This window comes from Phacochoerus africanus, chromosome 2, assembly GCF_016906955.1.
Source record: "Phacochoerus africanus isolate WHEZ1 chromosome 2, ROS_Pafr_v1, whole genome shotgun sequence".
In the NCBI taxonomy this organism is placed as follows: domain Eukaryota; kingdom Metazoa; phylum Chordata; class Mammalia; order Artiodactyla; family Suidae; genus Phacochoerus; species Phacochoerus africanus.
In genome coordinates, this window is record NC_062545.1 from 131,769,309 (window position 1) to 131,794,518 (window position 25,210).

The following is a 25,210-nucleotide window of genomic DNA, read 5'->3' on the forward strand; positions in this document are numbered from 1 at the left end:
GGGTTAACCCAGGGAGGGTGGGGGCAGGGAGCAGGACTCTTGTGAGAGAGACAGGGGAGGAATCAGGAATGGGAGGTGAAAACCGAGTTCACATCTGGGACAACGGAAATGTGGGTCCCAGTTGTGGAGTAGAGCCAGGCCAGGGCAATGCTGTTGGGAATGGAGACACTTCTAGAGGGACTCTCTTGGAGGATAGGTGTCCTTCATGAGGTCAGCATCTTGTCCCCTTATGGTCCCCTAATCCCATCAACTGCTATCCTGAGACAAGAAGAAGCCAAAAATCAGACTGGTACATTGGCTTCTGTCTTAATTTGTTTAGGCTGCTGTTTAACAGAATACCATAGGCTGGTGGCTTATGAACAAGATGTTTCTCACAGGTTGAGAGACCTGGGAAGTCCATGATCAAGGTGTTGGCAAGGTTGGTATCTGGTGCAAACCTGCTTCCTTGGTTCATAGACAGCTCTCCCATGGCAGAAGGGACAAGGGAGCTCTCTGGGGTCTCTTTATATGGACACTAATACCATTCTACCCCTGAAGGTGGAACCCTCAGGACTAAATCACTCCCTAAGGCCCCACCTCCAAATGTCCTCCATTTGGGGATTCAGTTTCAACAAATGAATTTGATTGGTGGAGAGGGGACAAACACTGTCTACAGTGCTGTTCTGCAACACCCCTTCCACTGTGGACTTTATTGGTGATAGGCAAGGCTGGGGAAGAGTGAATTGAAGCATAAATCCTGGTTCGTTTGTTTATCTCTTTCTCTTGGTAGTTTCTAGGTTGTCTTTTTGTCTGAATTCCAACACCTAGCTCTTTACAGTGTCATGTGCTGTATGGAATTACTTATCATTGTGTTTACAGGTCAAGGGGAGTGCAGTGTGCAATCATTGGGTAGAGAATCCACTCTATAAATGGAGCTGCTAAACACAGAATCATGTCATACATTTTATGAAGCAACTCCTATATCTGCAAAACAGCAATACTTCTCAAACTTTTTTTAAAAAATTCACCTAGAGAGTTCCGTTTGTGGGTCAGCGGTAATGGACCCAACTAATATCCATGAGGATGCAGTTTCGATCCCTGGCCCCCTCAGTGGGTTAAGGATCTGGCATTGCCATGAGCTGCATGTAGGTTGCAGATATGGCTCAGTTCCCTCATTGCTGTAGCTGCAGCTCCAATTTGACCCCTAGCCTGGGAACTTCCATATGCCTCGGGCACAGCCCTAAAAAGACCCCCCCCCCAAAAAAAATCACCTGGAGACCAGATCACTGGGTACCAGTATTTCTGATTCAGTAGGTCTAGGCTGAAACCCAAGAATTTGCATTTCTAAGAAGTGCCCAGGTGCTGCTGCTTGCAGAGTCAACCACATTTTGAGAACCATTGGCTTACAGGGATCTTGCAAAGTATAAATTCTGTGACCTCATAGTGAGCATTAAATAGGAAGGGTGTGGCCACTAGACTTTTCACAAAATCACCATTGTGCCTACACCCAATAGTATACTCTCAGACTTTACCAAGTAGCTAACTACTATAACTTCTTTTTTTCAGTGTTTTATATTCAGCAGTCCTCAGCCTTTAAAATTGGTATTTTGAGCAAAAGAATGAGGAAGACACAAAACCACCCAGTGGCTGTGTAGCCCTCTCAGTCGTTGCCTGCCTTGTGGTTTACAGAGCAATTTCCCTTCCTATGGTTTTGCAGATGGTAGAGAAATTTTCTCTGAGCAGTTGTGATCTGTTCACCAAAACCAAGTGGTTAGGGCTGCTAATATTAGGATTCTGATCTTCTGACATCAGGTCCAGGCTTTCACCAAATGGCGGTAAGAAGTTGTGCACAAAATTGTACGAGGTGGACCCTTGGGAATGGCTGGGCTGACTTTAGGACCCATAGGTTTCCAGAGAGTGGCTGGACAATCCCACAAGCGGCACTCCAGGATAAAGTAGCAAGATCTGAGCCTGCAACTATGGCTGCAATTGCCAAACTGGCAATGGTTCAATCCCGCTAGCTGCTGCTATGGCTTGAGCCACAGGTAAGTACATTCTGGCAGTCAGGGAACCCTCATGTCAGAGGCACCTTCCTAGGCTTGGGAACCATAGTCTCAACAAAAGGGGTCCTAAGCGGCTCCTGCAGAGGCCTCGAACCCTCAGAGCCAAAGCTCGGGTTGGTGCATGGAGAGTGCAGGCAGAAGAGCATGGAGGGGTGTCTGAATCCAAAAATCCAGATCACGCTAGGAAAGGAGGGACAGGCCTTGGATCTCAGCACTGCCTGGGGGTAGGACCACCAACTAAGTTAAGAAAAAGCTGGGGGACCTGCAGGACTGAGCTCAGTGCTGTGGCCAAGTCATCCACTGGAAAAGGCTCTTCAGGGGAGAAACTTGCACAGACCTAAGCAGGCCCCCCATGGGGCTTTGGCAACCAGAGTTGGCTTGGTGTTGGTGTGCTCGGCTGGGTGGAGTAGGGGCGTGGCTGCAAGAGGCTAAGGCAGGCTTCTCATCTCCCTATTAATATTGGTGCCCTCCCCTAAGCCCGCTGTAGAGCTGTCACTTTTCAGGTGCCATTCTCTGCTCCAACTTGGAGTCCCAGGTGCCTCTTCCCCTTTTGCCAGCTCCAAGCCCCTGGGACCCGAATATCACTGCCCCACCTAATAGCTTTGTGCCAGCCTCTTCCCCTATTTCCCCCTGGTGAGCTCCATGCTCCTTCCTCCCTTCTCTGCTCACCATGGCAGACCCTCATGCCCCAGCAGGTGCTCATGAACCTTTCCTCCCTCCCTGTTCCCAGGCATGGAGTGGTGTTGGCTGTTCTCCACCTGCCAGGTCAATGGCCCACATGCAGGGCCACACAAACACAGTGTGATCAGGAAGACTCGGAGAGCAGCATGGTGGTGACAGTGGGGGGCACAGGGCCTCTGAAAGGCCTGTTGTTGTGGCAAGTGTGCAGTTGTCACAAGTGCCAGCCAGTATTTGTAAAGATAAAGCAGTAATAGAGGTGGGGGTGACCTGCAAAACTGAGGTTCTGTGGTCAGGGGAACAAAGGCTACATGCGTACCACACTCCACAGCAACATGTTCCCTGGGCGGCTTTGACTGTCCCTTCCAGTGGACCCTGGGAAAGGGTAGCAATAGTCGCCACCAAATTAGCCATGCCCAGGAGCCTATTCCTGCCAAGTGCAGTGTCCCTAAACAGCAGCAGCCACAAGAGGTGGCCTGAGCCTTCCCCATCTCCATTAAGCCTCCCAAAATAAGTGTAAAATCAAATTTTATGGTGTGCATACTTAATCTCCCCATTCCTTCAAAATCGACTATGTCCTCTGAGTCCCTTGGATAAGAACTTCTGGAGCCACCTCTGTCACCAACTTCTGCCCTAGATTGGGGTGGGGGTGGTGCAAGGATGGAGAGTCAAAGGCTGGGGATTCAGCACCTGCTTTCCTAGGATCTCAGTCTGTGGAGCCTTGGGCAGCAAAGGTGCCAAGAACCACTGTCTCTGGAGCATGGAGTCTTCATTTCTGCTGTCTTCTCCCTTGACATTCTCAGGAGCAGCTGAGAGAGGACACCTGTCCGGAGTAAGTAAAGCCAGTGAGGAGGGGGCGAGGGCCAGGGCGGCGCTCCTCGGGATTCAGACCTTGGCACTGCAAGGGGAGGGTTCCGGGCCCCGGCTAATTCAGACGCGGGCTTCCGCGAAGGCGGCAGGAGAGCCTGCTCCTCTACCTGAGAGTCTCCAGCCGCTGAGGAGCACGTGGGGACAGATGGGATCGAAGGGGTCCGGGGATCGTGGAGCTGGACTGGAGGGTGAGGGTGGCAGGGGCGCCACCTACGTCTTTCGGGTATGTACTTGCATGGACACGTCCCCCTTCCCTCCACTCAGCATTGGGGCCCCCAAACTTCCTGCGGGCGGGCACGCATAGAGCGCCTTGGCATCCCCAAAGCCCTGGGCCTGGCTGGGAGCACCTTCCCTTGCTCCAGTCCCCGGGGCGGGGTCCCTCGCCCAGGTCCTCTCTCGACGGCTGGAGAGTGCGCCCCTGAATCCGCTGTTGGCCGGGTAGGTGCGCTCAGGCGAGCTGGAGCCGCTGCCGCTGGCGGCGGGTGGAGGCGGTCCGGCGTACTTGACGCGGAGAGACAGAGGCCAGACTCAGGCCGCCCCCAAGAAACTGGAGAACCGCTTGGCGGCGCCCGGGAGCAGGTGGAGAGGCCGGGGGCAGGTGAAGGCGTGGGCTGCGGGAGTGGGCGCGAGCTCCTCATCCCCGCGGCTGGCCACCCCGCGGGCTCTCTGCAGGTGGAGGGGCCAGCTGGACATCACGGGCCCCTCTCCACAGCCCGGCAGCTCACCACGGAGTGGGGCGGAGAATGGCCAGGGCTGCGCAGAAGCTTGGGCTACGCTTGGCTGGGCTGCGGCCGCTGTAGGGGGTAGGAAGAGGCGGTGGGGCCTGCCCTGCGGGCGGCGGCGGCTACGGGGGCAGCTGCACCTTTGGAGAGGGCAACTGGGCAGCCCGGAGAGTGAAGTGAGATTAGAATTTAGGACCAAAACCATCAGGTATGGAGCCGCCCTCCCCGCAACCCCACTCCAGGCCAGAACAGGTAGAGAAATAAACGGTTAGAAAAGGTCAGATAAGTTGCAACTCAAGCGTGCAAAGAGGACTCTCTCAATTTTCATTTAAAATCCAGAACCTTTGTCATCACAGCAGATCCCCTCCGTGATCTGCGTCAGTCCCAGAAACTTAGAGCTGGCTGAATGAGTTAAAACTTAGCGGCGGGGGCGGGGAGGAGAAAGGCAGTGAGAGTTTGTCAGCAGTGCTCAAAGTGTGGTCCCTGAGCACAAAGCATCAGCACCAGCTAAAAAATGCAGATTCCCTCCTCCAACCTACTGAATCAGAAATCCTAGGGAGGGTCCCAATATCTGTGTTTAAATCAGTCCTCTAGGTGATTCTAATACATTCCAGGGTTTAGAAACTACTAATATAAAGAAACAGAGCTTTCAGCCTGTTAAGGATCTGGCATTGTCACTGCAGTGGTTTGGGTCATGATGCTCTGATACCTGGCCTGGGAACTTCCATTTGCTTCCATCAGCCGAAACACCACCACCACCACCAAAGAAGCAGAACCTTTGTGTCTGTCTGGGCTGTACTGTTCATAATGTACCTTATACACATTATCTCCGTTATCACAAAAGTGGAATATGTGGGTTGGGCCTCTTCTATGTCATAGCTGAGGTTCAGACAAAGAGCTGTCCCAGCCAACCTGTGCCACACCTTTGGATTCCAGCTGATTACTCCTTCCTCACCTCTCTGGCCCCTCAGCTACCACACAGCCACACTGGGATTTCCACCAGCAGACTCCAACTTCTCCACTGTTCATAAGCCAGCTTCCCAGCTGTGAGGCAATTGTGTGCTCCTTCCTCTCCCTATTTTGTACCCAAACCCTCTATCTCAAGTTCCCGGGGGGTGATGCCTCAGAGACTGACAGCTTCTGGGCTGGTTGGGAATATGGGGTATCCTTCCTACACCCCAACAGTGAGCTCTACCTGCAGCCTCTGGCAGGTGTTGGCCCTATCCCCCACCTTTAAGCCTACCTAGCCTGGCCCTTTTCCTCAATCCCTGGGCCACCATCTGAGCCACCACCTCTGCACTGTGAACTGCCTGTTCCTATACAACACAGGGATGCTTGGGACCTGGGCTGACAGTGATGATGCCAGTATGGGGCATTCTGGTCTGCTTGTCAGATATCTTTTGCTATGAATTCTCTTCAAATACCTGTGAGCTCAAGGGTGCCAGAAGGGTAAGCCTGCAGGCTTGACAGAAGTCCTCTAAGCTTGCCCACCCACTGTATATATCTGGTGCTGCTCCTTGTTCCAAAGTCCAGGGCTAAAATTAAACATGAGGCTGGAAAAAGTACATATGCCCTCCTCCCCACCTCCCGCAATATCAATTCTTTTACTCATAGTCATGGAGAGCCACGGAGAGGTGGAGATTTAACTGTACCTCAACTGCAGTCATTGCCTTTTGAAAATCTGCCAATGGCTCACAGAGTTCCTGTTGGCCAAGTACATGTGCCCAGAGAGCATGGAGCCGGCTGTGGATAACATCACCTGCACAGGCATGTCCTGCTTTGTCCAAGGTCTGGACTCCCGGAGGGGGCAGTAGGGTACTGGGAAGGTGCTGTGTGCTGAGCACCGAGTTTTGCTGAGCAGGGGATTGGAGATGCAGCAGCACATGCTCTGCCTTCAAGGAGTCTAGTGGTCTAGTGTGGGAAGGGAGAGATCTATCGCTTTCTCTATATCTACAGCTACATTTATATCCAGATACAAATATAGATGTAGACATATCTCATGGTGACAATTGCCATGGGAGGTGTAAAGTATTTTAGGAGTACTCTGGAAAGACGTTGTGTTTGTTTAGGATAAGTGGGGAAAGTATCACGGAAAAATTAACACTTGAGCTGCATCTTGGGGTGCGGGTAAAACTTGGGGTAGAGGGACAGAGAGATATTTCCCACTGGAGGTGTCTGTTTCTGAGACCTGCCCACTCCCTCAGGCCCTCTATTTCTTTTTCTTTTTTTCCTTTTTACCTCTGAACCTGCAGCACATGGAAGTTCCTGCCTCTCCCAGGGCTTCGAATCGAAACTGCAGCTGCCAGCCTATGGCATGGCTCGTGGCAATGCTGGATCCTTAACCCACTGAGTGATGCCAGGGATCGAACTGCATCCTCACAGACATTATGTTGGGCTCTTAAGCCGCTGAGCCACAACAGGAATTTCAGGCCCTCTGATTCTGATGGTGGCTGTGGTGGTGACCATGATGCAGGGTCTCCATATGGTTTGTGGGGTCCTGGTTCTGGGTACAAAGTATCCATTAAGCATGGCTGATTTCCCCACTGAGCTGATGGCTTCTGTGGGATTCCAGGGGTGGACTGGCTAATTTCAAGACCCCTACTCTCCGCAGAGCAATGGTGGACTTCTCTGGGAGTTTAAGAGTAGAAGCAGCTGGGGAGGCCTGAGGACAACATTTATGTTAATGGGCATCTAGAGAGGTGCCCTAAGCAGGAGGAGGCAGGTCAGTGTGGGCCTGATGGGCAGATAGAGTGTTCCGCCCACCCTCAATGAACCATAAGTGACAGGGCCTGTGGGGGCAAGGCTGGCAGGCCCTGAGCTCCAGTTGAGCAAGTTTCAAGTCTCCACCATCAGAACAGCCCTCAACCCCTATGATTTCCAGGTGCGGCTTGGCCCAGCCCAGTCCTGGCTGCTGCCTCCAGGGCTTATGGAGGTTTCCCCAGTCAGTGTTTGCTCAGGTGAGTCTTCTCCCTCCTTCTGAGAACCTATGCACTCAGAATCCGCATTCCCCCCACATCCTGCTCACTGCTGTGGTGAATTATGGATCCCATGGAACATCTCCATTAAACCCCATAGTGGAGCTATGTCCAAAGTCAGCTTTTCTCCCCAATTCTGGGGTGGCAGGGATCCTAGGATATCGTTCTTTTGGAGCCGGGGTTGCCTTCACCCCAGGGTGACTGCAAGGACCTAAGGGCAGGACAGAATCCCACCCCCACCTTTATCCCATACCTTCCCTTTCTTCTGCCCTGGCTCTGGCCTAGTCACCGTCACTCCTTCAGGGCTTGTACTTGGGGACATACCAAGATGCACAGAGCTCAGATCCTCAGAGAGGGCCAGCTGGGCATATGGGGCGGGGGAGAACAGGGGGACAAGGGACAGCCTTCAAGGACACTTCCTCAGGCCCAGCCCCCCAATCCCTTCCAACCTGTCTTCCTGCAGAACCCCGGACCATGGTGCTTTTGGAGAGGTCTATGAGGAACAGGTAATTGGCCTTCCTGGGGACCCCAGGCCCCTGCAGGTGGCTATCAAGTGAGAATGGATGGGACTTCTGGCTGAGGGTGGGAGGGAAGGGCCCATGGAGGAGGAACAGTGGCTGGAGCTAGTGTCAACCTGCCCTCCTGCAGTGTGGGGAGCTGGGCTCTGCCCTCTTCCTCCCTGGACTCTGCACGGGTAGAGCTGGATTTCCTCTAGAGGTGCTCATCAGCAGGTGCACCTGGGGGTGGGGGGGTGGGGAGGTGGAGACAGGGAGGGCCAATGGGACGGAGGCCCAGGACTAGCCACTCTTCACCCTGGGGCTGAGAGGTAGCAATCTAGGGACACAGAGGTCCTCTCCAGTCCTGTGGAGCCTAGAGCATGGTTTCCCTCCCTTGCTGGTCATGGGGTATGTGCTCCACTGGCCCAGCAAGTTCAGCCCTCAGAACATTGTGCGCTGCGTGGGGCTTAGCATCTGGGCTACCCTTCACCTAATTCTGTGGGATTTGATGTCTGGAGGGGACATGAAGGGTTTCCAAAGGCACAGCTGGCCACAGCTGGTGTGACTCTTCTCCCAGCCCTCCAGGCCCCTGTACAGACCCTGCTCATGTGTTCCCAAACCTGCATGATCTGATGTGCCTTCCGGGCCAGCTGTCACCTCTGGCCATGCAAGACCTTCTCCAGCTGGCTCAGGACATAGCCCAGGGCTGTCACTGCCTGGAGGAAAATCACTTCATCCACAGCTTGGGAGTGCTCAGGGGACTCCCCGCCCCCGCCAACCAGCTTAACTCCCTCACCCAAGGAATAGCCCTTCCACATCACTTAAAGAAAAGACTGAGGCTGGAGTTTCTGAGTCTGGGCAGTGATTTTTCTGCCTAACTCTGCCGGGATATTGCCTCCAGGAACTGTCTGCTAAACTGCAGTGGACCCACCCAAGTGGCCAAGATAGGGGACTTCAAGATGGCAAGAGATACCTACAGGTATAGGACCTGGCGATATGGAGAAGGCCGACGCTTCATGGGAGTTCACCAGCACCTTTGCATCGTTTGAACAATGCATCGCTCCCCTCCTCCCTCCAGCAGGACCAGTTATTACCGCCAGGGGGGCTGGGTTCTGCTGCTGTCCAGTGGATGCCCCCAGAGGCCTTCCTGGAGGGCCTCTTCACACCCAAGACACACTCCTGGCGATAACACTCCCTTTCCTGCCTTGGGCCACCTCATGTGGGGAGAGGGGAAGCTGTGCCTGATAGGCTTCACTTGCAGGTTAGGTCTTTCAGGGTGCTGCTCTGGGAGACCTTCTCACTGGGCTACAAGCCCTACCCTGGGTGCACCAATCAGGAAGTGCTGGACTTTGTCATCCAAGGGGGACAGAAGGACTCTCCCAGGGGCTGTCTAGGCCTGTGTGAGTATGGAGTGCTGCCTCGGATGGGAGGTCTTTCACAGCCATGGGCAGGCATGAACTTTGCCTCTCCTCAGGTACCATACACATCACCATCCAGTGTTGGCAGCACCAGCTTGAACGCCACCCATTTTTCCAGCATCTAGGAGCACCTTCCATGCTGCACTCAGGTGTGCCCCCTGACCTGCCCTGACTATCCTGTCCTTAGGAGTCAGGAAGGAAGCCATAAAACAACACTGTGGCCCCCTGCTCCCCTATCCTCCCATTTTAGGACTCTGATGTGCTGAAGTCATCCCTTCCGATGGAACTGGGGCCCATCCTAAAGGAGGAAGGGACTGAGCAGCCCATCTTTGAGGGGCCCAAGATTCCCACAGACCCGGGAACTGTGGAATACATAAAGAGCTGAGGAGGAAGCCTCCTTAGCCCCTGGCTGCCCTATGGCCTCAAGCCCCCCAAATCCAGGGGTCTCCAACCTCAGAACCTCTGGTTCCCACCTGTGGTCCCTGGGCCCCAAAGGGCCCTGAGGGTGAGGACTCTGGTGCTGATGTAGTAGTTCCTCCTTGCACTCCTCCCTAGGCTTCTAGGTGGCTGGTGTTCTAAGTAGCCTCGGTGCCCCACAGTTTGCTGCCTGTCTGGGCCTGTCTCAGAGCCGGCCTAGCACCACTGAACTTTCCACCCTGGAAAGCAGCCTCAGGCCTCCTGGGAAAGCCTGGCCACTCCCAGCCTTTGATATTTGGGACCAGAGGCTACCTTCCTCCACCACCACTTCCCGCTCCCCCCCCCCAGGGGGCGGGTAGGTGGGGAGTTGAAATTGCCTCCTGCAGGAAGCCTTTGCTTGATTGCCTTTACCCCATGGGCAGCCTCCATCTGGGTGGTCCCCACCCTGCAGATGCCTCTAATAAAGAGCTCTTCTCATATCCTTCAGTGATCTGGGTGCATGTGACGGATGCTAGGGAACTGAGAAAGAGGGGACTGGAGGAGGGAGGGGATGAGGCTTGAGTCAAAGTTGGTGTCTTTCAGTTTTATTGGGAAGGGAAGTCCATTGTAGTGTGGGAGGTTAGACCAATAAATCTAGTGCCTGTGAAATAATTCATTATCTGGCTTCTCTGGAGAGGTATGGAGCCCCCTCAGAAGAGCTGGGCTAAGGAAGAAGCCATCTGTCCCACTCTACCCCGCCTCCCCATTAGTGTCATAGGCTCTGGGAGCACTGGGGCTTGTATGGGAGCCAGGCCCTGTGCGTGCAGTGTGTCCCATACTGATTGGCACCTGGCCCTGCAGGACCGTATGAACCACCCCGCACTGCGGGGTTTCAGTCTCTCGCCTGCATGCATGGCAGGGATGCAGGCGCAGGTCCATCTGTCAGACCCTCAGGTCCACGGAGACAGGGCCCAGCCTCATCTCTCAGCCAGGCTGGCCAAGATGCCAATGAGATTGTCCAGCCCCAGCAAGTAGCCGTCCTCTCGGTTGCCCTCCTCCCAGGGCCGTCGGTGGTCCAGGGTCTGGCCATCCGGGAGAGGCGTGGTCTTGCCGAAGTCGATGAGCCATACGCCTGCACGATGGCAGTGATCATGCACGAAGAGGAGCGAGCTGCCAATCACCTGTTGAGTCCCACGGGGTCAGGCTGCTCTCTATCCCAGAGAAATTCTCCACCCCTTTCCCTCACAGACTATGGACCTACCCCTCTTACCTCGTGCCTCCTAAAGAACTCAGAGACCTCCAGGGTGTCCCGGATCTGCTGCAGCCGGTTCAGATACCTCCTCTGGAGAGGGTAGAGTAGGAGAGGAGGGCAAGTGGCTCAAATGCCAATTGAGCCTCTGTGAATATGAGGAGTGCCACGATGCATGCTTGGCTTGGCAAATGCTGTGGTGAGGAAGGCACAGGCCCCCACGTGGCGCACAGCCCAGAAGGGAAGAAATGTAGAGCAAGTACAACACAGTGCGAGAAGTGCTACAATGGGGGTCACATAGAGGAGGGCGCTACATCAGATGACCCGACCTGAGAGCACCCCTCGGTTTCAGACCCCAACACCTCAGGGTTCTGGGATCCCTTGCTCACCAGCACTTCTGCATCTCCTTGCACGAACTCCTCAAAGACGCGAATCACCTGTTCCCGGCTTCTCGTCGTCTTGAAATCGGTGCTGCAAGAGCCATCGGCTTTCTGTGGGAAGTGGGTCAGAAACTGTCAGGGGACCCGTACCCACCCGAGGGGAGAGGATCAAGCTAGAGCAGCGGTACCTCCCGGGACCTGGAATGCCAGGATGGCGAGACCACCGCCAGAGGGTGCCTCTTCCGGGGTGGTCGGGGTGAGAGGTCAGCAGGGTGATCAGACACCGCGAGATGGGACTGGGACGGAGAAAGGGACCGGGAGGTGCAAACCCAAGCGGGCCTGGCTCACCTTGATGCCTTCGATGCGGAAGCCGAGCGTGGTGCTTGAGCTAATGCCTTCTCGCCATTGCATGTAGCGCGGCTTTGTGACCGCGCGCTGCGCGTGCTCCTCCTCCGTGGGTGCTTCAGGGTCTACTGCCAGCATCTTCTTGTACATGTCCTTTCGCAGCTTCGGCCGCTCGCGGGCTTTGGTCAGCTCCTCTTCCAGGTAAGTCCTATGGAGGCACCGGCGACGGCGGGGCGTGAGAGGGCGCTCACCGGGACGCCGTCGAGCACCACCTTAGGCACGCGGAGAACGCGGGTCCCCGCCCTGAGCTCTTTGCCCATCCCCACCGGGCGCGCCTACCTGACGCCCATCTTGCAGTCCAATACACAGGGCCCATCGAAGCCGTCGAGCAGGTCTTGCAACTGCAGGTAGCTCTCGCCATCGCGCTCCACCACGCCGTGGAAGGCGGGCACGCAGCCGCGCAGCGCGTCAGCCATGAGCCGCGCCAGGCAGTAGCGCTCCGGCTCTGAGCTACGCTTTAGGATCAGCCCCGTGGTGCCAGCCGCCTTGAAACTCCCTGTGGGCAGGCGCCAGTTAGTGCTGCCTAATCCCGTCCTCCCCCGCCTCCGCCCACCGCACCGGCATCTGCCACGTGCTCACCCGTGTGCCCCGCCAGCTGCACCCAGGCATAGCGCTTCTTGAAAGGGCTCATGACTGGCAGATTCACCATGGTCCGGATCTTCTGCCAGTGGCTTTTCTGAAAGGGACACGGTCTCGGTTGGCAAGTCAGCGTCTTCTCAGCCATGTATAAGCACCCCCAACCCCTCGAACGCGGTCTTGCCTCTCCCCATCCTACCGCAAGCAGCTAGGGCCCAGTGAGTCAATCATTCATTCACTCAGGGAACGTTCATCGTGAGCCTGTGTGGCAGATCCCGAGCCAAGCGCATGGAGGTGACAGACATCCAGTTCCTCAGTGTGCTTAGCGTCAGAAAGCTCAGGTTTGCACCCCGGTTCAGCGGATCCAAAGCTGCATGGACAAGTTACTAAACTGCTCTGTCGAGGTTTTAGAGCTTTTTGTGAGCGTGAGAATCACATGATGGTCATCCTTGTTTAAAAAATGCAGATTTTCAGGTCTACCACAGAGAAATTCTGAGAAGTCTAGGGTGGGACCAAAATTTTGCATTTCTACCAATGCCTCAGGATATTCTAGAGCCTGAGAAGCCTCTGAGCTTGGTTTCATCTGTGAAATGGGGAAATAACCACTCTCACTGAGTTGTTGTGAGTACTAAATGAGGCTGAGTGTGACAGCCACCCCACCCCCACCCCACTCCTTGGCATGAAGTAGTAGCTGGACAAATCTGGATCATAGTTTCATTTACTTGGGACTATTGATTCCTCTCATTTAGGGAGAAAGATGGACATGGAAACAAACTATTACAAAGGCCCAGGGCAGGGAGGCCAGCCTGGTAGGGCCTAGAAAAAGAGTGGCTGGGAGCTCCCCAAGGCTCTCTTGCTCTCCCTGGATGCCATCTCACTTCTTGCCAGGTGACAAGGTCCAGGGTACCCTTAGTCCTGATCTGGACCCAGAAACATGAGCTTTGAACATGGGATGCTAGACTGAGGGCCTGTCATCTTAGATGAAACTGGGAGGGAAATGTGGACTTCAGTGTAGCTCTTGCCTCTTGACCATTGCATCTAGCTTCCACCCAGCCCTGAGAGCATCTCATCCTCTGGCCCTTTCTTCTTCCCACCCCAAATTCAGCCGTCCTGTGTCTAGCCACTGAAGCATACGTGTTTGCTCATCTAAATGGTGCTCTGTTGCCTCCTCCCAGGGTGCCTGTCTTTTAGAGGAGTTACACATAAGTGTCTCCACAGGGCTGGAACCCAAGAACTCAGCTTCACGGAACAGAAGTCATTCTAACAGGGGAAAGGAGAACTGGGGTGGTGGCCTAATAAGCAGGGGAGGCTGCTGACCCTAAAACCCTTTTCTGTGGGGAGGGGATGGGCCTTAGTGACAGAGCACTGGATGGGGAGTCTGGAATTGGTTCCAGTCCTGGCTCTGTCACTTTCTAGTTGAGTGAACCCAAGGGAGAATTTCATCTGTGTGAGCCTGTTTCCTCTGCACTTAGCTGCTGCCATAGCATGAGCCACCACTTACTGACCTCCTACCACACGCCAGGTACTTCTCATCTCCATCAGACAGCATTGCTCCTGCTTTGCTACTGAAGTCTCTACATGGCGCACTAGGGTGTGATCACATGTCCAATCCTCGGGGATCTGGGGGTGTAGCCAGAAGCAGCCCACTAGAAGCATGACGTCTCTTTCAAAACTCCCTTTTTCATTCTTTAAATACATATAAGGTTTGCTTTATGCTGCATAATAAATCCAAGTTTTATTATAAAACTCTCCCACCTCCAAAGCCTCAAAAAGAATTTCCAGGATGATGTATGTGCTGTGTGTATTGAGTGGCACCATCCTATACCCTCCTCCCCCACGCTCAGTATGACATTCATGATGCGGCTGCACAGGCACAGCAAGTGCATGAGGTGGTAATTATTGCCATTTTACAGAAGGCAATCAAAGTTCGGAGAGTTAACAGCCCTGCCATTCCTGCTTCAGCCTCCCAGTCTCTGCCTTAAAACCTCTACTGGTTCTACCCCCTTCCCATGTTCCAGTTGCCCCAGCAGGTTCCAAAAGCCATGCTACCACTCTGACTCCCTTTAGGGGTCAAATGGGACCCTGCATGGGAAAGCGTTTTGTACAAGGTGGAGCCATTTGCAGCCATAAAGTGGTGTGTTTTGACCTCTGGGGAAACACTGAGATCTGCCTGGGGACCCTTCTCAGTGGGCTGGATACCTTTGCTTCATCGAAGGAAGCAAAGGGCTTCAGGGGCTTGCTGGCAGAATTTGGAGGACAGTGGGACCTTGTTGGAGGGGTACATCTAGTAGAAGATGGAATGAGCCTGGGGTTAGGTGAGATGGGAGAATGGCATCATCCCTTCTCCCGGGACCATATGGAAGCAGTGAGTGGGGCTGGAAGGTGGAAGATGGGCCTGATAGAAGAGGATTTAACACCTGCATTCCTGGGCCACTACCACTTAATTGATGTACGATAATATAGCACTGACTTGCTCCCAAACTGAGGTAAAATGGGGACATCTCTCCACTCTCCCCACCCCAATTTTGTGAGGATTGTATCATCCAAGAGTACCACAGCCTAAGGCTTGTTCCAGCCATGTGGGTTACAAAGGGCTTTCATACCCGTTGTCATCTGAGCCATCCCAGCCAGCTCTTGAGGTTGGTTGGTAATGGCAGGACTTAGCTCCCCTGCCAGTAATGGATATGGTCTAGCGGGGAAGGAGTTGATACAAGTGCCATGGAGCTCACTGCCATCTTCCACCTCCCCCAGGGAACATAATGCATATAAAGATGCATATCCAAAAAGCTTCTTGGAGAATTATTCTTGGGTGGATGGGTGGGGATTGGGCACATGAACAACAGCAGGGAAGATATTTTTGAGCAGGTAAGGCTTTTATTGTAGGAATATCAGGAAGCAGATTTATTTGTTTATTACAGAGTGAAATCTAGCTGAAGAGAGGGCCTAAAACCCCCCTCCTCTGGCCCAGCCTGTTCCCCCACAGAAGTCTGGGAAAGCAGTTCACAGCTACCAGGGGCTACCTGAACATCTTGGAGCAAAAAGCCCAGGAGAGCTGACCTTGTGAGAGTCTTAGATGAAGTCAGAGGAGGACCTTCTGATAATGCCTCAGTGGTGGGGCTGGACAGGGAGCACCTTTCTCTCTGGGCAGGGCTTAGCTGGATACTAGCCCAAGACCCTCCTCTGTCTGAGCTCTATTTGAAAGCCTTGAGTACTCCTGCTTCTTATATCATAGCAGATACTCAGTGTATGTTCTGCCAGAACGGATCCTTTGCTCTGTCTTTGGTATTCATCCCCATCCTTCCTGACATCTACTCCCCACCTCCAGCGAGCCAGGCTCTGGCTGAAGTTCTCCTCCAGCCCAGCTCCCTTGCCATGTTCCCAGTGCTCTAACAAATAAGCGCTTCTGGTGGTGGCGGTGGTGGTGGTGAGAGCAATCAGTTTAAATTTATAAAATGATTTGCGCTAAGGCATAAGTGACCCACGACTTCACCCTCCCAGGGGCATTTGCTTTTTAAAAAAGAAGTATGTTAACCTAAATTCTGCTCTATAATTAGTGAAAAGTGAAGTGTGAGAGTTCTGGGTCCAGGACAGGATCACATCCAGGTCTCCTTACCCATCCTGGAGCACTAAGAAGAGAATCAAATGAACAAGAGTCAAACACCCTCTCTTCTGCTACAGCAACACCCCCAAAATTGTTTTTAAGATGCCAGCTGCCCTTGGGAACAGGCCCCCAACTCCTCTTCTGGCCTGTATGGATTTCCCTGCCCATTACTCTTCCCTCTACCATAGGTCAGGGCCCAGGAGGAAGGCAGGCTGCCCAGTCCCAACTACCTATGGTGGGGGGAGCCAGCTCCAGGCTCCTGCCAAGCTGAGCGCCATTCTTAGGATGAGAAGGTGAAGGTTGTAGTGCCAGGCAGAGGCTTCCCGCTATTCCCGTTATCCACCCAGGCCCCAGTGTCAAGAGATGGCAAGCTGGGAGCTGCTGAGCACTGCCTTAGTACCCTTCTCTCAAGTGCATCCTTCACGGCCAGCCAGCCTATGGGCTTTGTTTCCTGCCTGGGGAAGCCCTAAAGGCGGCCTGGGCACGCGCACGGTGCCGCTCCCGGTCCGACAGAGAGGCAAAGTCCACGCCGGGCCCTTCCACGCGGACTCAGGCGGCCTCTGTCAACAGCTCTTGGCTTATCTGCCTTCGCCGTGGCTGTTTGCCTTCGGGGAGGCCCCGGCGGCCTGGGGGTTGGGAAGGCCTGGGATTCGCAGCCTTGGAGCTGGAAGGGCCCTCAACAGCCATCTGCTCCAGCTCCTGCTGCACCGGGTGACAGCGAGGCCCAGGGTGGGAAAGGCCGGCTGAAGACGCCCAGGGCGCAGCTGCGACTGGTCCCCGGAGTCTTGACCCCAGCTGGCCTGCCTACGTTGCATGCAGTCCTGAGCCGCGGGACCTCCTCCGCCTTCGAGAGGAAGAGCAAAGCAGGGGGCTGCCCTCCTGGCGCCCTTCCTCCAGCGCCCGCCTCTCAGCTGTCAGAGATTCGAGCGGGGGAGCAATGGGCCCACAGCTACTGCTTCAGTTTTCGGAGGTGCGGAGGGAGGGGTCCTCTCATTGCCCCACGTCGCCGCCTTAGAAACTCCTGGGCGGCACCCGCCTCCTTTCAGAGGCCAGGGTTGCCCCAGGAATGATCACGGGTCAGAGGTAACCTTACCCGGGGGAGGAGAAAGGAACTGCCTGCACCTTACACCTGCCGGTAGGGTGTGTTCCTACTCTATGAGACTTTTTCCTGATTCCTCGTGTCATTTACAAACCACACCGCCTTCTGGGTAATGTAAGTCTCAGGGGTAACAGAGTCACAGAGCCACTGCAAGTCATTACAGTGACTCCCGCGCCTCGTCCAATACGAGCGAGGGGGAGCCCAGGTTCTGCAGGCCCTGGCAACCCCAGCGCGGGTCCGAGGCTCTCACCGCCCTAATGGGCAGGCCCCCCAGCCACCAGAGCCTGCGGGGCGCCCTTTGCCTCTCCCTCTCCATTCCAGGGACACTTGCATAACGTGGATCTAGAGCAACTCCTTCGCGTTGACCGCGGATAGTTATTTAAAGTATTTGGCCTTGGTTAAAATGAGCCGGACAAGGCGGCATATCCTGGGCGCGGCACACGCCGTAGAGGCAGGCACCGGGAATCACTCCACCGCGCTCTAGCCTGGGTTATCCGAGGGTCAAACCTGGTCCCAGAGCACCTAGGCTACCAGAGGCGGAGATCAGCAGCTGGTCCCTTCAGCCTCAGTTTACCTTCTCCGAGGCCAGAATTAGGAGCGGTGAAGCGGAGGAGGGCTGCGTTCTGCCCGCTGCCAATGCTCCCAGCCCGGCGCCCCTCCCTCCCTGAGTCCAAGCTTGGTGCGCGCGCCGGGAGCAGACGGCAGCGGCTCCAGAGCAGAGCCTGGAGCGCGGTTCCACTCCCACTCAGGAGAGGGAAACCGTGGCAACGGCGGGGGAGGGGCCGCGGCGCGCGCGAGGGGGCGGCAAGGAGGGAGACTCCTTCGCCCCTCTCTCCGAGAGTTCGTGGGGCAACGCTAAGCCCCTCCGATCCCTCCAACCATCTCCCAGCCTGCAAATCACACTCCCCCTCACCACCGCCCCACCCAGTCCCTGTGGTCGGTCACAGACTCCTCCTCACGCTCCTTCTTGGATGCCCCAGGGCCCGGGTGCAACCCGGGTGAAAACTGTCAAGGTGAGGGGTCGGCCTGGCGCCTCCCTTTGACCTCAATGCCCCTCCTAAAGAGCAGGATTCGGACCCTCCGGGGAGGGAGCCTAGGGCAGGAGTGAGTCCGCAGAGAGCTCAAGACAGGTCCGGGAGCCTCGCGCTGGCCCCGCCCCCGCGGCCCGTACCTGACCTACGTCCTCGCTCGCTTCCAGCTGCACGTTGCCGCGGCTCCGGCTCTCGCTGTCGCTCAGAAGATCGTCCTCCGAGTCCTCGGGCAGCGACGAGGAGCCAGTGGAGGAGAGCGATGAGGTGGAGAGGCGGCGCGGCTGCTGCAGGTGCGACGAGCCTACGGCCGGGAGCCAGCCACCCTCCGGCTCGGGTGGCCCGGGGCTGGCCGGGGGCACGTCCGGCTCCTCGGCCGTCACAGTCAGCTGCGGGATCACCGGGGCAGGGGGAGCCCGTGGAAGCCCATTAGGAACCTTTCCCCCCCGCCGCTTGGCCCCGCGGGCCCGGGGCTCCCCTGCGGCGGCGGCGGCAGCGACCGCGGCGCAGCGCGCCTCGAAGAGCAGGCGCAGCTCCCCAACACTCCGGCGCGGGGCCCGCTCCAGCCCGGGGCTGCAGTGCCCCCCGCCACCCGGCCTCGCCATGCCCGTCGGGCCCCCGGGCAGGGTCATTTCCCGGCAATAGAACCGCCGCGGAGCCCACCAGCCCGCGGCGCGGCAGGGACTGGAGACGCTCGGAGCCCCCGGCTTGAGACTGCCCCGAGGCGGAGCCTGTGCTGCCTCCCGCCTGGGCCCCGCCTCGGCCGCGCCCCCCGCCCACTCCTTTCACTTTCAGAGAAAGCGCGGGCCTTCCCGGGCCCTTGTCGGGCGGAAAAGTCTCCCAGTTGCTCCTCCGGGTGGCTGAGAAGCGCAGACCTCCTGGATACACACAAAACCTGGCCCTGGCCCTCGAGGCCTCTTAGCGCCAGCCTTCGAGGAGACCGGAGGGGCCGCTCCGCCCCACGCGGTGCTGCCTCCCCAGGGGATTCCTCCTGGCAACTCTAAGGGCCTTGGCCCCCCGCAGGGAAGGAGCTGGTCCCGCTCTTGCTCTCTGAGTCCCGCGGGCTCCTTTCCGTGTTCAGCCCATCCTGGGCTAAGGCTTCCAGGTCTCTGGGGCTTTTCTCTACCCGGGGCCCCTTCGGCACCGAATTCGAGGTCTCACCCCAGAGCGTGCGCCCAAGTCGGGACTCTGTTTTGGGAACGAGCTGAGGCTTCTCTCCCCATTTCTCAGCTGGCAGAATACAAGGTCAGGCGCTGTGGCTCTCTCCGCGTTTTCCTAACGGAATCCTGGGCAGCATCCCAGGCTGCTGGCTGGCGGGGGCTGAGCCCTTTTTCCTCCTTTCCCTTTGGAGTTCGGGGGTTGGGGTCTGCTTTGGGGCTGTAAGCAACTCGTTTCACCTCCTGGAACTGCTGACTCTCCTCAGCAGGCTTGTTGTCCACCACAGAGGATTGCTGTGAGAATAAAATGAAAGATGTGATGTCTCTAAAACGTTAGAATAGTTTTAGTTAGAATAATTTCAGCCAGCCTCAGGTTCACCATGCTCCAGATGTGATTTTAGGCAGTCTCTTCACTCCTAAGTCCTGTTCTCCTGTAAATTTAGGAAAGCCCCACCTGACCCACAGAGTTGTAGCTGTGGAACTGGAAGAGGGTGTTCATGTTGACAAAGGGTCTCATACACCGCAAAAGCCTCATAAATGGCATTGTTGTGATGGGTGGTTGGCCACTAAGTATGTTAGTGGTCATTAGCTGCGCTGCAAAGGCTACTTTGTGTAGACAGTCAGTATTTCACAGCATTTCCTGTTTTCCCCAAAATGCCATGAGTGAAGATGCCTCACTAACTAGATGCCTGGTGCCTAGGGATTATTTATTGGGGGAATCCATGGGGAGACCGCCCTCAGAAGGATGGCCTCTGAGCTGATGAAGGCCAAAAGGAAGAGCTTTCCTTTCCTTATCTCCCTTCAGCCAGAATTCAAGGAGGGCCCAGGAGGAGAGAAAAGGAGAATTCAGAGAGAAAGTGGGAGCTTTCAGCAAAGAAGAAAAGAAGATCCCTGGGGGGAATTGATGAAGAAACTAAAAGAGGAGGGAGGAGAAACTGAGGGAATGAAGGAGTGAGAGAAAGAAGGAATGTCTGAATACTGCAGTCCTCTGTGGAGACCCTGGGAGGCCACATGGCTACCTTCTCTGGGGCACAGAGGTCTGGAGGAGCCTGCGTGTCTTTGCAAAGACTATACTTAAGGGCTTGAAGGCCCAGAAATGTTCATCTCCTGCGCTCATTTTTTTCTCTCCTTCCCTTGGTTTGTGGTGAGAGCTGGGAAGATACTGCCCTCAGAGGCAGGGACTGAGGCAAATCCAAGGTGGGAGAGACAGCAAGGACCTCCCGGCACCAGAAAGGCGGGAAGGAAATCAAGAGGAGGGAATATGTACTGTGCACCTATGTGCCAGTCAATGGTTGGGCAGTGTTGGAGGCACAAGTAGGCTGGGAGCTGGTGTCATCCTGGCTGTCATGAGAAAATTCAAGGCAGTTCCTTTTTCTTCTTGTATCAGGCAGTTGCCCAAGGGCAGCAACCAAAGAAGAGCTCTTTGCCGTACCTGCCCTAGTGTTCCTCACCAGAAAGGTAAGGGCAAATCTGGGAATGGGTATTGAAACGAGAGCTAATTTCATGGATTGTAGAGTGGGAAGTAACTCTATTTTTTTTTTACTTTAAATTTTATTTAATTTATGTTTTTTTTGGCTGCACCCATGTCAGGTGGAAGTTTCCAGGGCCAGGGGTCAAACCCATGCCACAGCAGTGTTCCAAGCTGCTATAGTGACAACACCACATCCTTAACATGCTACGCCACAAGAGAACTCCAATTTTATTTTAAATGATTTTTTTTTCCATTATAGCTGGTTTACAGTGTTCTGTCAATTTTCTACTGTACAGCAGGGTGACCCAGTCACACATGTATACGTATTCTTTTTCTCACATTATCCTCCATCATGCTCCATCATAAGTGACTAGAGATAGTTCTCAGTGCTATACAGCAGGATCTCATTGCTTATCCACTCCAAAGGCAATAGTTTGCCTCTGTTAACCCCAAATTCCCAGTTCATCCCACTCCCTCCCCTTCCCCTTGGCAACCACAAATCTGTTCTCCATGTCCATGATTTTCTTATCTGTGGAAAGGTTCGTTTGTGCCGTATATTAGATTTCAGATATAAGTGCTATCATATGGTATTTGTCTTTCTCGTTCTGACATATTTCATTTAGTAAGAGAGCCTCTAGTTCCATCCATGTTGCTGCAAATGGCATTATTTTTTCTTTTCTTTTCTTTTCTTTTCTTTTTTTTTGTCTTTTTGCTATTTCTTTGGGCCACTTCCGAGGCATATGGAGGTTCCCAGGCTAGGGGTCGAATCGGAGCTGTAGCCACTGGCCTACGCCAGAGCCACAGCAATGTGGGATCCGAGCCGCGTCTACAACCTACACTACAGCTCACGGCAACGCCGGATCGTTAACCCACTGAGCAAGGGCAGGGACCGAACCCGCAACCTCATGGTTCCTAGTCAGATTCGTTAACCACTGCGCCACGACGGGAACTCCTATTTTTTCTTTTTTATGACTGAGTAGTATTCCACTGTGTATATATACCACGTCTTCTTAATCCATTCATCTGTCTATGGACATTTAGGTTGTTTCCATGTCTTGTCTGTTGTGAATTAGAGCTGCAATAAACATACGGGTGCATGTGTCTATTTCAAGGAAAGTTTTGTCCGGATACATGCCCAAAAGTGGGATTGCTGGGTCATATGGTAGTTCTATATTGAGTTTTCTGAGGTGCCTCCATACTGTTTTCCATAGTGGTTGTACCAATTTATATTCCCACCAACAGTGTAGGAGGGTCAATTTTATTTAATATTGCAGTACAGTTGATTTACAATGTTGTGTTAGTTTCAGATGTACAGCAAAGTGATTCAGTTATACATATATCCATTCTTTTTCAGATTCTTTTCTCATATAGGTTATCACAGAATATTGAGAGTATTGAGAATTCCCTGTGCTATATACAGTAGGTCCTTGCTGATTATCTATTTTATATATAGTAGAGTGTTTAATGTTAATCCCAAACTCCTAATTTATCCCTCCTACCCCCATTTCCCCTTTGGTTACCATAAGTTTGTTTTAGAAATCAATGAGTCTGTTTCTGTTCTGTAAATAAGTTTGTTTGTATCATGTTTTTTAGATTCCACATATAAGTGATATGTGATATTTGTCTTTGACCTACTTCGCTTAGTATAATAATCTCAAAGTCCATCCATGTTGCTGCAAATGGCATTATTTCATTCTTTTTATAGCTAAGTAATATTCCATTGTGTGTGTGTGTGTACACACACATGACATCTTCTTCATCCATTCCTCCGTCAATGGACGTTTAGGTTGCTTCCATGTCTTGGCAGGAAGTACCTTTAGATGCCCTATCATTCTCACAATACAGCAGAAGTAACAAAGAGGTTAAGTGATTCAGTCAAGAAGGATAAGGCACTTGTGCGAAGCCACACAACTAGTTGGCGAAAAAGCCAGAGTGTGTCCCTAACTTCTATTCCTCTGCTATGCTCAGTTTCTTTTTCTTTTTCTTTTTTATTTTATTTTTGTCTTTTTGCCATTTCTTGGGCCGCTCCCACGGCACATGGAGGTTCCCAGGCTAGGGGTCAAATTGAGGCTGTAGCCGCCGGCCTACGCCAGAGCCACAGCAACGTGGGATCCGAGCTGTGTCTGCAACCCACACCACAGCTCACGGCAACGCCAGGGCCAGGGATCGAACCCGCAACCTCATGGTTCCCAGTAGGATTCGTTAACCACTGAGCCACAACAGGGACTCCCATGCTCAGTTTCTTAAATTAACATCTTGTAGTTCAGTCCTTAGTTCCTTACGTAATGAAGGCAGAGTCTAGCTCCATCTACCATGGGCAGAAAGTGCAGGGCATAAACTAGGGCAGGGCTTAGGGTTCCAATATAGCTATAAGACAAGGTCAGAGGGTTCTCACGTCTTCTTAGTTTAGCCAGGAATGACCTTTCAAAGCCCAGAATCTTGTTTTTGTGCCTCAGTTTCTGCAGTCCCTGAAGCTGAGTAGAGGGATGTGACTATAGAGGGGCATGGAAGATCAGATTGACTGTAGGTGGAGGAGCAGGTTTTTTTTGTTTTGTTTTGTTTTTGGCTTTTTAGGGTTACACTTGTGGCATAGGGAGGTTCCCAGACTAGGGGTCTAATTGGAGCTGTGGCTGCTGGCCTACACCACAGCCTCAGCAACACAAGATCTGAGCAGAGTCTGTGACCTGTGCCACAGCTCAAGGCAACGCCAGATCCTTAACCCACTGAGCAAGGCCAGGGATCGAATCTGCATCCTCGTGAATGCTAGTCAGATTTGTTAACCGCTGAGCCAAAACAGGGTTGCGTGCTACAAAAAATGGGGCAAAGAAGAATGTTTCATGGTTTTGATGGTCATTAGCTGTTTGATCTAAGATGGGCCATGAGAGTTCCTCTGCCTTATTCATGAGGTCAGCTACATGTCTGAGGAGAAAGCAGATTTTCTTTCTGTGGCATCTCAGTTCAGGGACCCTCCTATACTCTAGAGGCCTGCATCGAAGCACGTCTCTCAGTCTTCATCGCAGGGTGTCTCTCAGTCTTCACCCGTCTCCATGGCCTTTGGGATTTATCAGGCTTGAGGGGCTACATCCCTCCTGGGGGTAACAACCCTGGGGCACAAAAGCTGGGGAGGGGGGTGGGGCTTCACTTGTGTGAAGTGAGAGGCTTCTGGTTTTTATTCCCTAGTCTGCCTCTGCCTCACTTAGCTCTGCCCCTCCTCTACTCAACACGCGGGACAGCCCCCCCCCCCCAGGGGGGGAGCAGAAGCAAGGTCGCTATTCACCATCTCTATGCCAATATCTGCTTACGAAGGCCCTCAGGCAAGGCCTCTCACCTGGGGGGAGAGAGGATAAAGTACTTGGCCTTTGACCTGTGCTCCTGAATAGGCCTGAGGGGACTTGAAGGCCTTTCCAGAGAAAACTGAGCCTCTATGGGGGGTATGTGTGTGTGTGTGTGTGTGTGTGTGTGTGTTTAGGGGAGGCAGAGGGGTGGCATATGGTCCTACACTGTCTCACTCTAGTCAACAACTCCCAGACATGCTGTAGGGGGCTTAGTGTCCTCAAGGGTCTTTCTGACCCCCAGGATTCCAATATTCTGTGATAATACCTATGATTCGTTTCTTATTCACAGAGGAAATAAACTTCCATTAAGCAGCTGCTATGAGCCAGGCATTGTGTGAGGTGGAAGGGATACAGGACTGAGTAGCTCCTTACTGGGAGTGGTTCTGTATTATTTTACATTATCTCCTGGAAGAAGAAAACCAGAAAGTACCCAAAAGGAAACAGGCTCCAGGATGCTAAATGGCTGCATTTACTGTTTCTGAGGCACTCTCCATGAAACTTTGCTCTTTCAACTGCTCCGTGCAAACCAGTCCCCTGTCGTGGTCAATCTAATGCCCTTCTCTGCCCAGAGCATAGTAGAGGGAGCGCTGGAGGGCCAGCCAGAACCAGGATCCAGTGGAAACCTGCAGGCAGGGAAGAATTGGGTCTCCTTCCTCTTGGGAAGAGGAGTGAATAGCTGTCTTCACCTGACAACCCTTTTCCTTGCCTCTGGGTTTCTCCTCCTCATGCAATCTCTGACCCCATAATTGATAGACTTTGTGTGACTATCATAGCATAGTTTAGCAGGATTCAGGTTGTAGCAGTGTGCACTGACCCTCCACCATCTGAATCACTCTCCTCTAAAATGAACAAAATGTGTCACCACGGCTGTGTATGCGCAATAAGAACTTTTTTTCTCCTGACACACTTCAGAAACAAGGTTTCCCATCCCTCCCAGGAGCCTGCGTTCCTGTGGTTCTCTCTCCTCCTTCTCGCCAGAACTCAGAACCGGCAGACTTTCTCCCAGTGTCGGAGTGGAGGCAGAGGGGACCGGGAACATCTGAGGTCACGGAGGCAGCCAGAGTCATTGCTCTAAGAACACCTAGGGTACAGTTGGCCTCTGTCCTCCACCAGGACGCTTCTCAGATCTTGTGACCTGGGCAAGGGGTGGGCGTATCCCCTAATTCCATGATCTCTGCCAGCGTGACCTCCACCCCGGGTGCAGCGACCAAGTCCACAGAACCTCTGATGGCCATGAGCGGTCGGGAAGCCACAAGCAGACGCGGGGTCCGCGGAGCTGGAGTGCGCTCCGCCAGGTGCGCCCCTGGGACC

At 53.9% G+C, this 25,210-nt stretch overlaps 2 protein-coding genes across 7 annotated transcripts; one reads left to right on the forward strand and one right to left on the reverse strand.

Annotated features, from left to right (window-relative positions):
- Positions 1 to 54: 54 nt before the first annotated feature.
- LTK (leukocyte receptor tyrosine kinase) lies at positions 55 to 10,100 on the forward strand. Of its 6 annotated transcripts, none has more exons than XR_007133111.1 (8): positions 55 to 418; positions 1,792 to 2,024; positions 3,423 to 3,813; positions 4,033 to 4,188; positions 7,194 to 7,269; positions 7,751 to 7,793; positions 8,362 to 9,351; positions 9,453 to 10,100. XR_007133111.1 is itself a non-coding variant. In XM_047766657.1 (8 exons), exons 4-8 carry the CDS (start codon positions 3,481 to 3,483, stop codon positions 8,660 to 8,662), a joined length of 909 nt encoding a protein of 302 aa, XP_047622613.1. In that variant the 5' UTR covers positions 55 to 418; positions 1,792 to 1,814; positions 1,886 to 2,024; positions 3,423 to 3,480; the 3' UTR covers positions 8,663 to 10,100. The 6 variants fall into 6 exon arrangements, 5 of the variants coding, with proteins under 5 accessions (XP_047622613.1, XP_047622612.1, XP_047622615.1 ...); XM_047766657.1 differs by having other exon boundaries at positions 1,792 to 1,814; positions 1,886 to 2,024; positions 8,362 to 10,100; XM_047766659.1 differs by having other exon boundaries at positions 56 to 418; positions 3,423 to 3,552; positions 3,673 to 3,813; positions 8,362 to 10,100.
- Positions 10,101 to 10,187: 87 nt separating this feature from the next.
- On the reverse strand, positions 10,188 to 18,654 carry ITPKA (inositol-trisphosphate 3-kinase A). The gene is made up of 7 exons (XM_047766655.1): positions 18,080 to 18,654; positions 12,212 to 12,308; positions 11,912 to 12,128; positions 11,576 to 11,780; positions 11,237 to 11,338; positions 10,869 to 10,940; positions 10,188 to 10,779 (listed from the first exon to the last, which is right to left on the reverse strand). The coding sequence occupies exons 1-7, from the start codon at positions 18,566 to 18,568 to the stop codon at positions 10,576 to 10,578; spliced, it is 1,386 nt and encodes a 461-aa protein (XP_047622611.1). The 5' UTR covers positions 18,569 to 18,654; the 3' UTR covers positions 10,188 to 10,575.
- Between the last annotated feature and the right edge of the window lie 6,556 nt (positions 18,655 to 25,210).

Coding starts and splice junctions, on each gene's coding strand:
- LTK (XM_047766656.1), top strand. CDS start 3,481: ATGGAGTCTTCATTTCTGCTGTCTTCTCCCTTGACATTCTCAGGAGCA. Junction 3,814..4,032: donor GCGCCACCTACGTCTTTCGG/GTATGTACTTGC, acceptor TTGGCCGGGTAG/GTGCGCTCAGGCGAGCTGGA. Junction 7,794..8,361: donor GAGAGGTCTATGAGGAACAG/GTAATTGGCCTT, acceptor CTCTTCTCCCAG/CCCTCCAGGCCCCTGTACAG.
- ITPKA (XM_047766655.1), bottom strand. CDS start 18,568: ATGACCCTGCCCGGGGGCCCGACGGGCATGGCGAGGCCGGGTGGCGGG. Junction 12,129..12,211: donor GCAGCTGGCGGGGCACACGG/GTGAGCACGTGG, acceptor GCCTGCCCACAG/GGAGTTTCAAGGCGGCTGGC. Junction 10,780..10,868: donor AGTTCTTTAGGAGGCACGAG/GTAAGAGGGGTA, acceptor GGGACTCAACAG/GTGATTGGCAGCTCGCTCCT.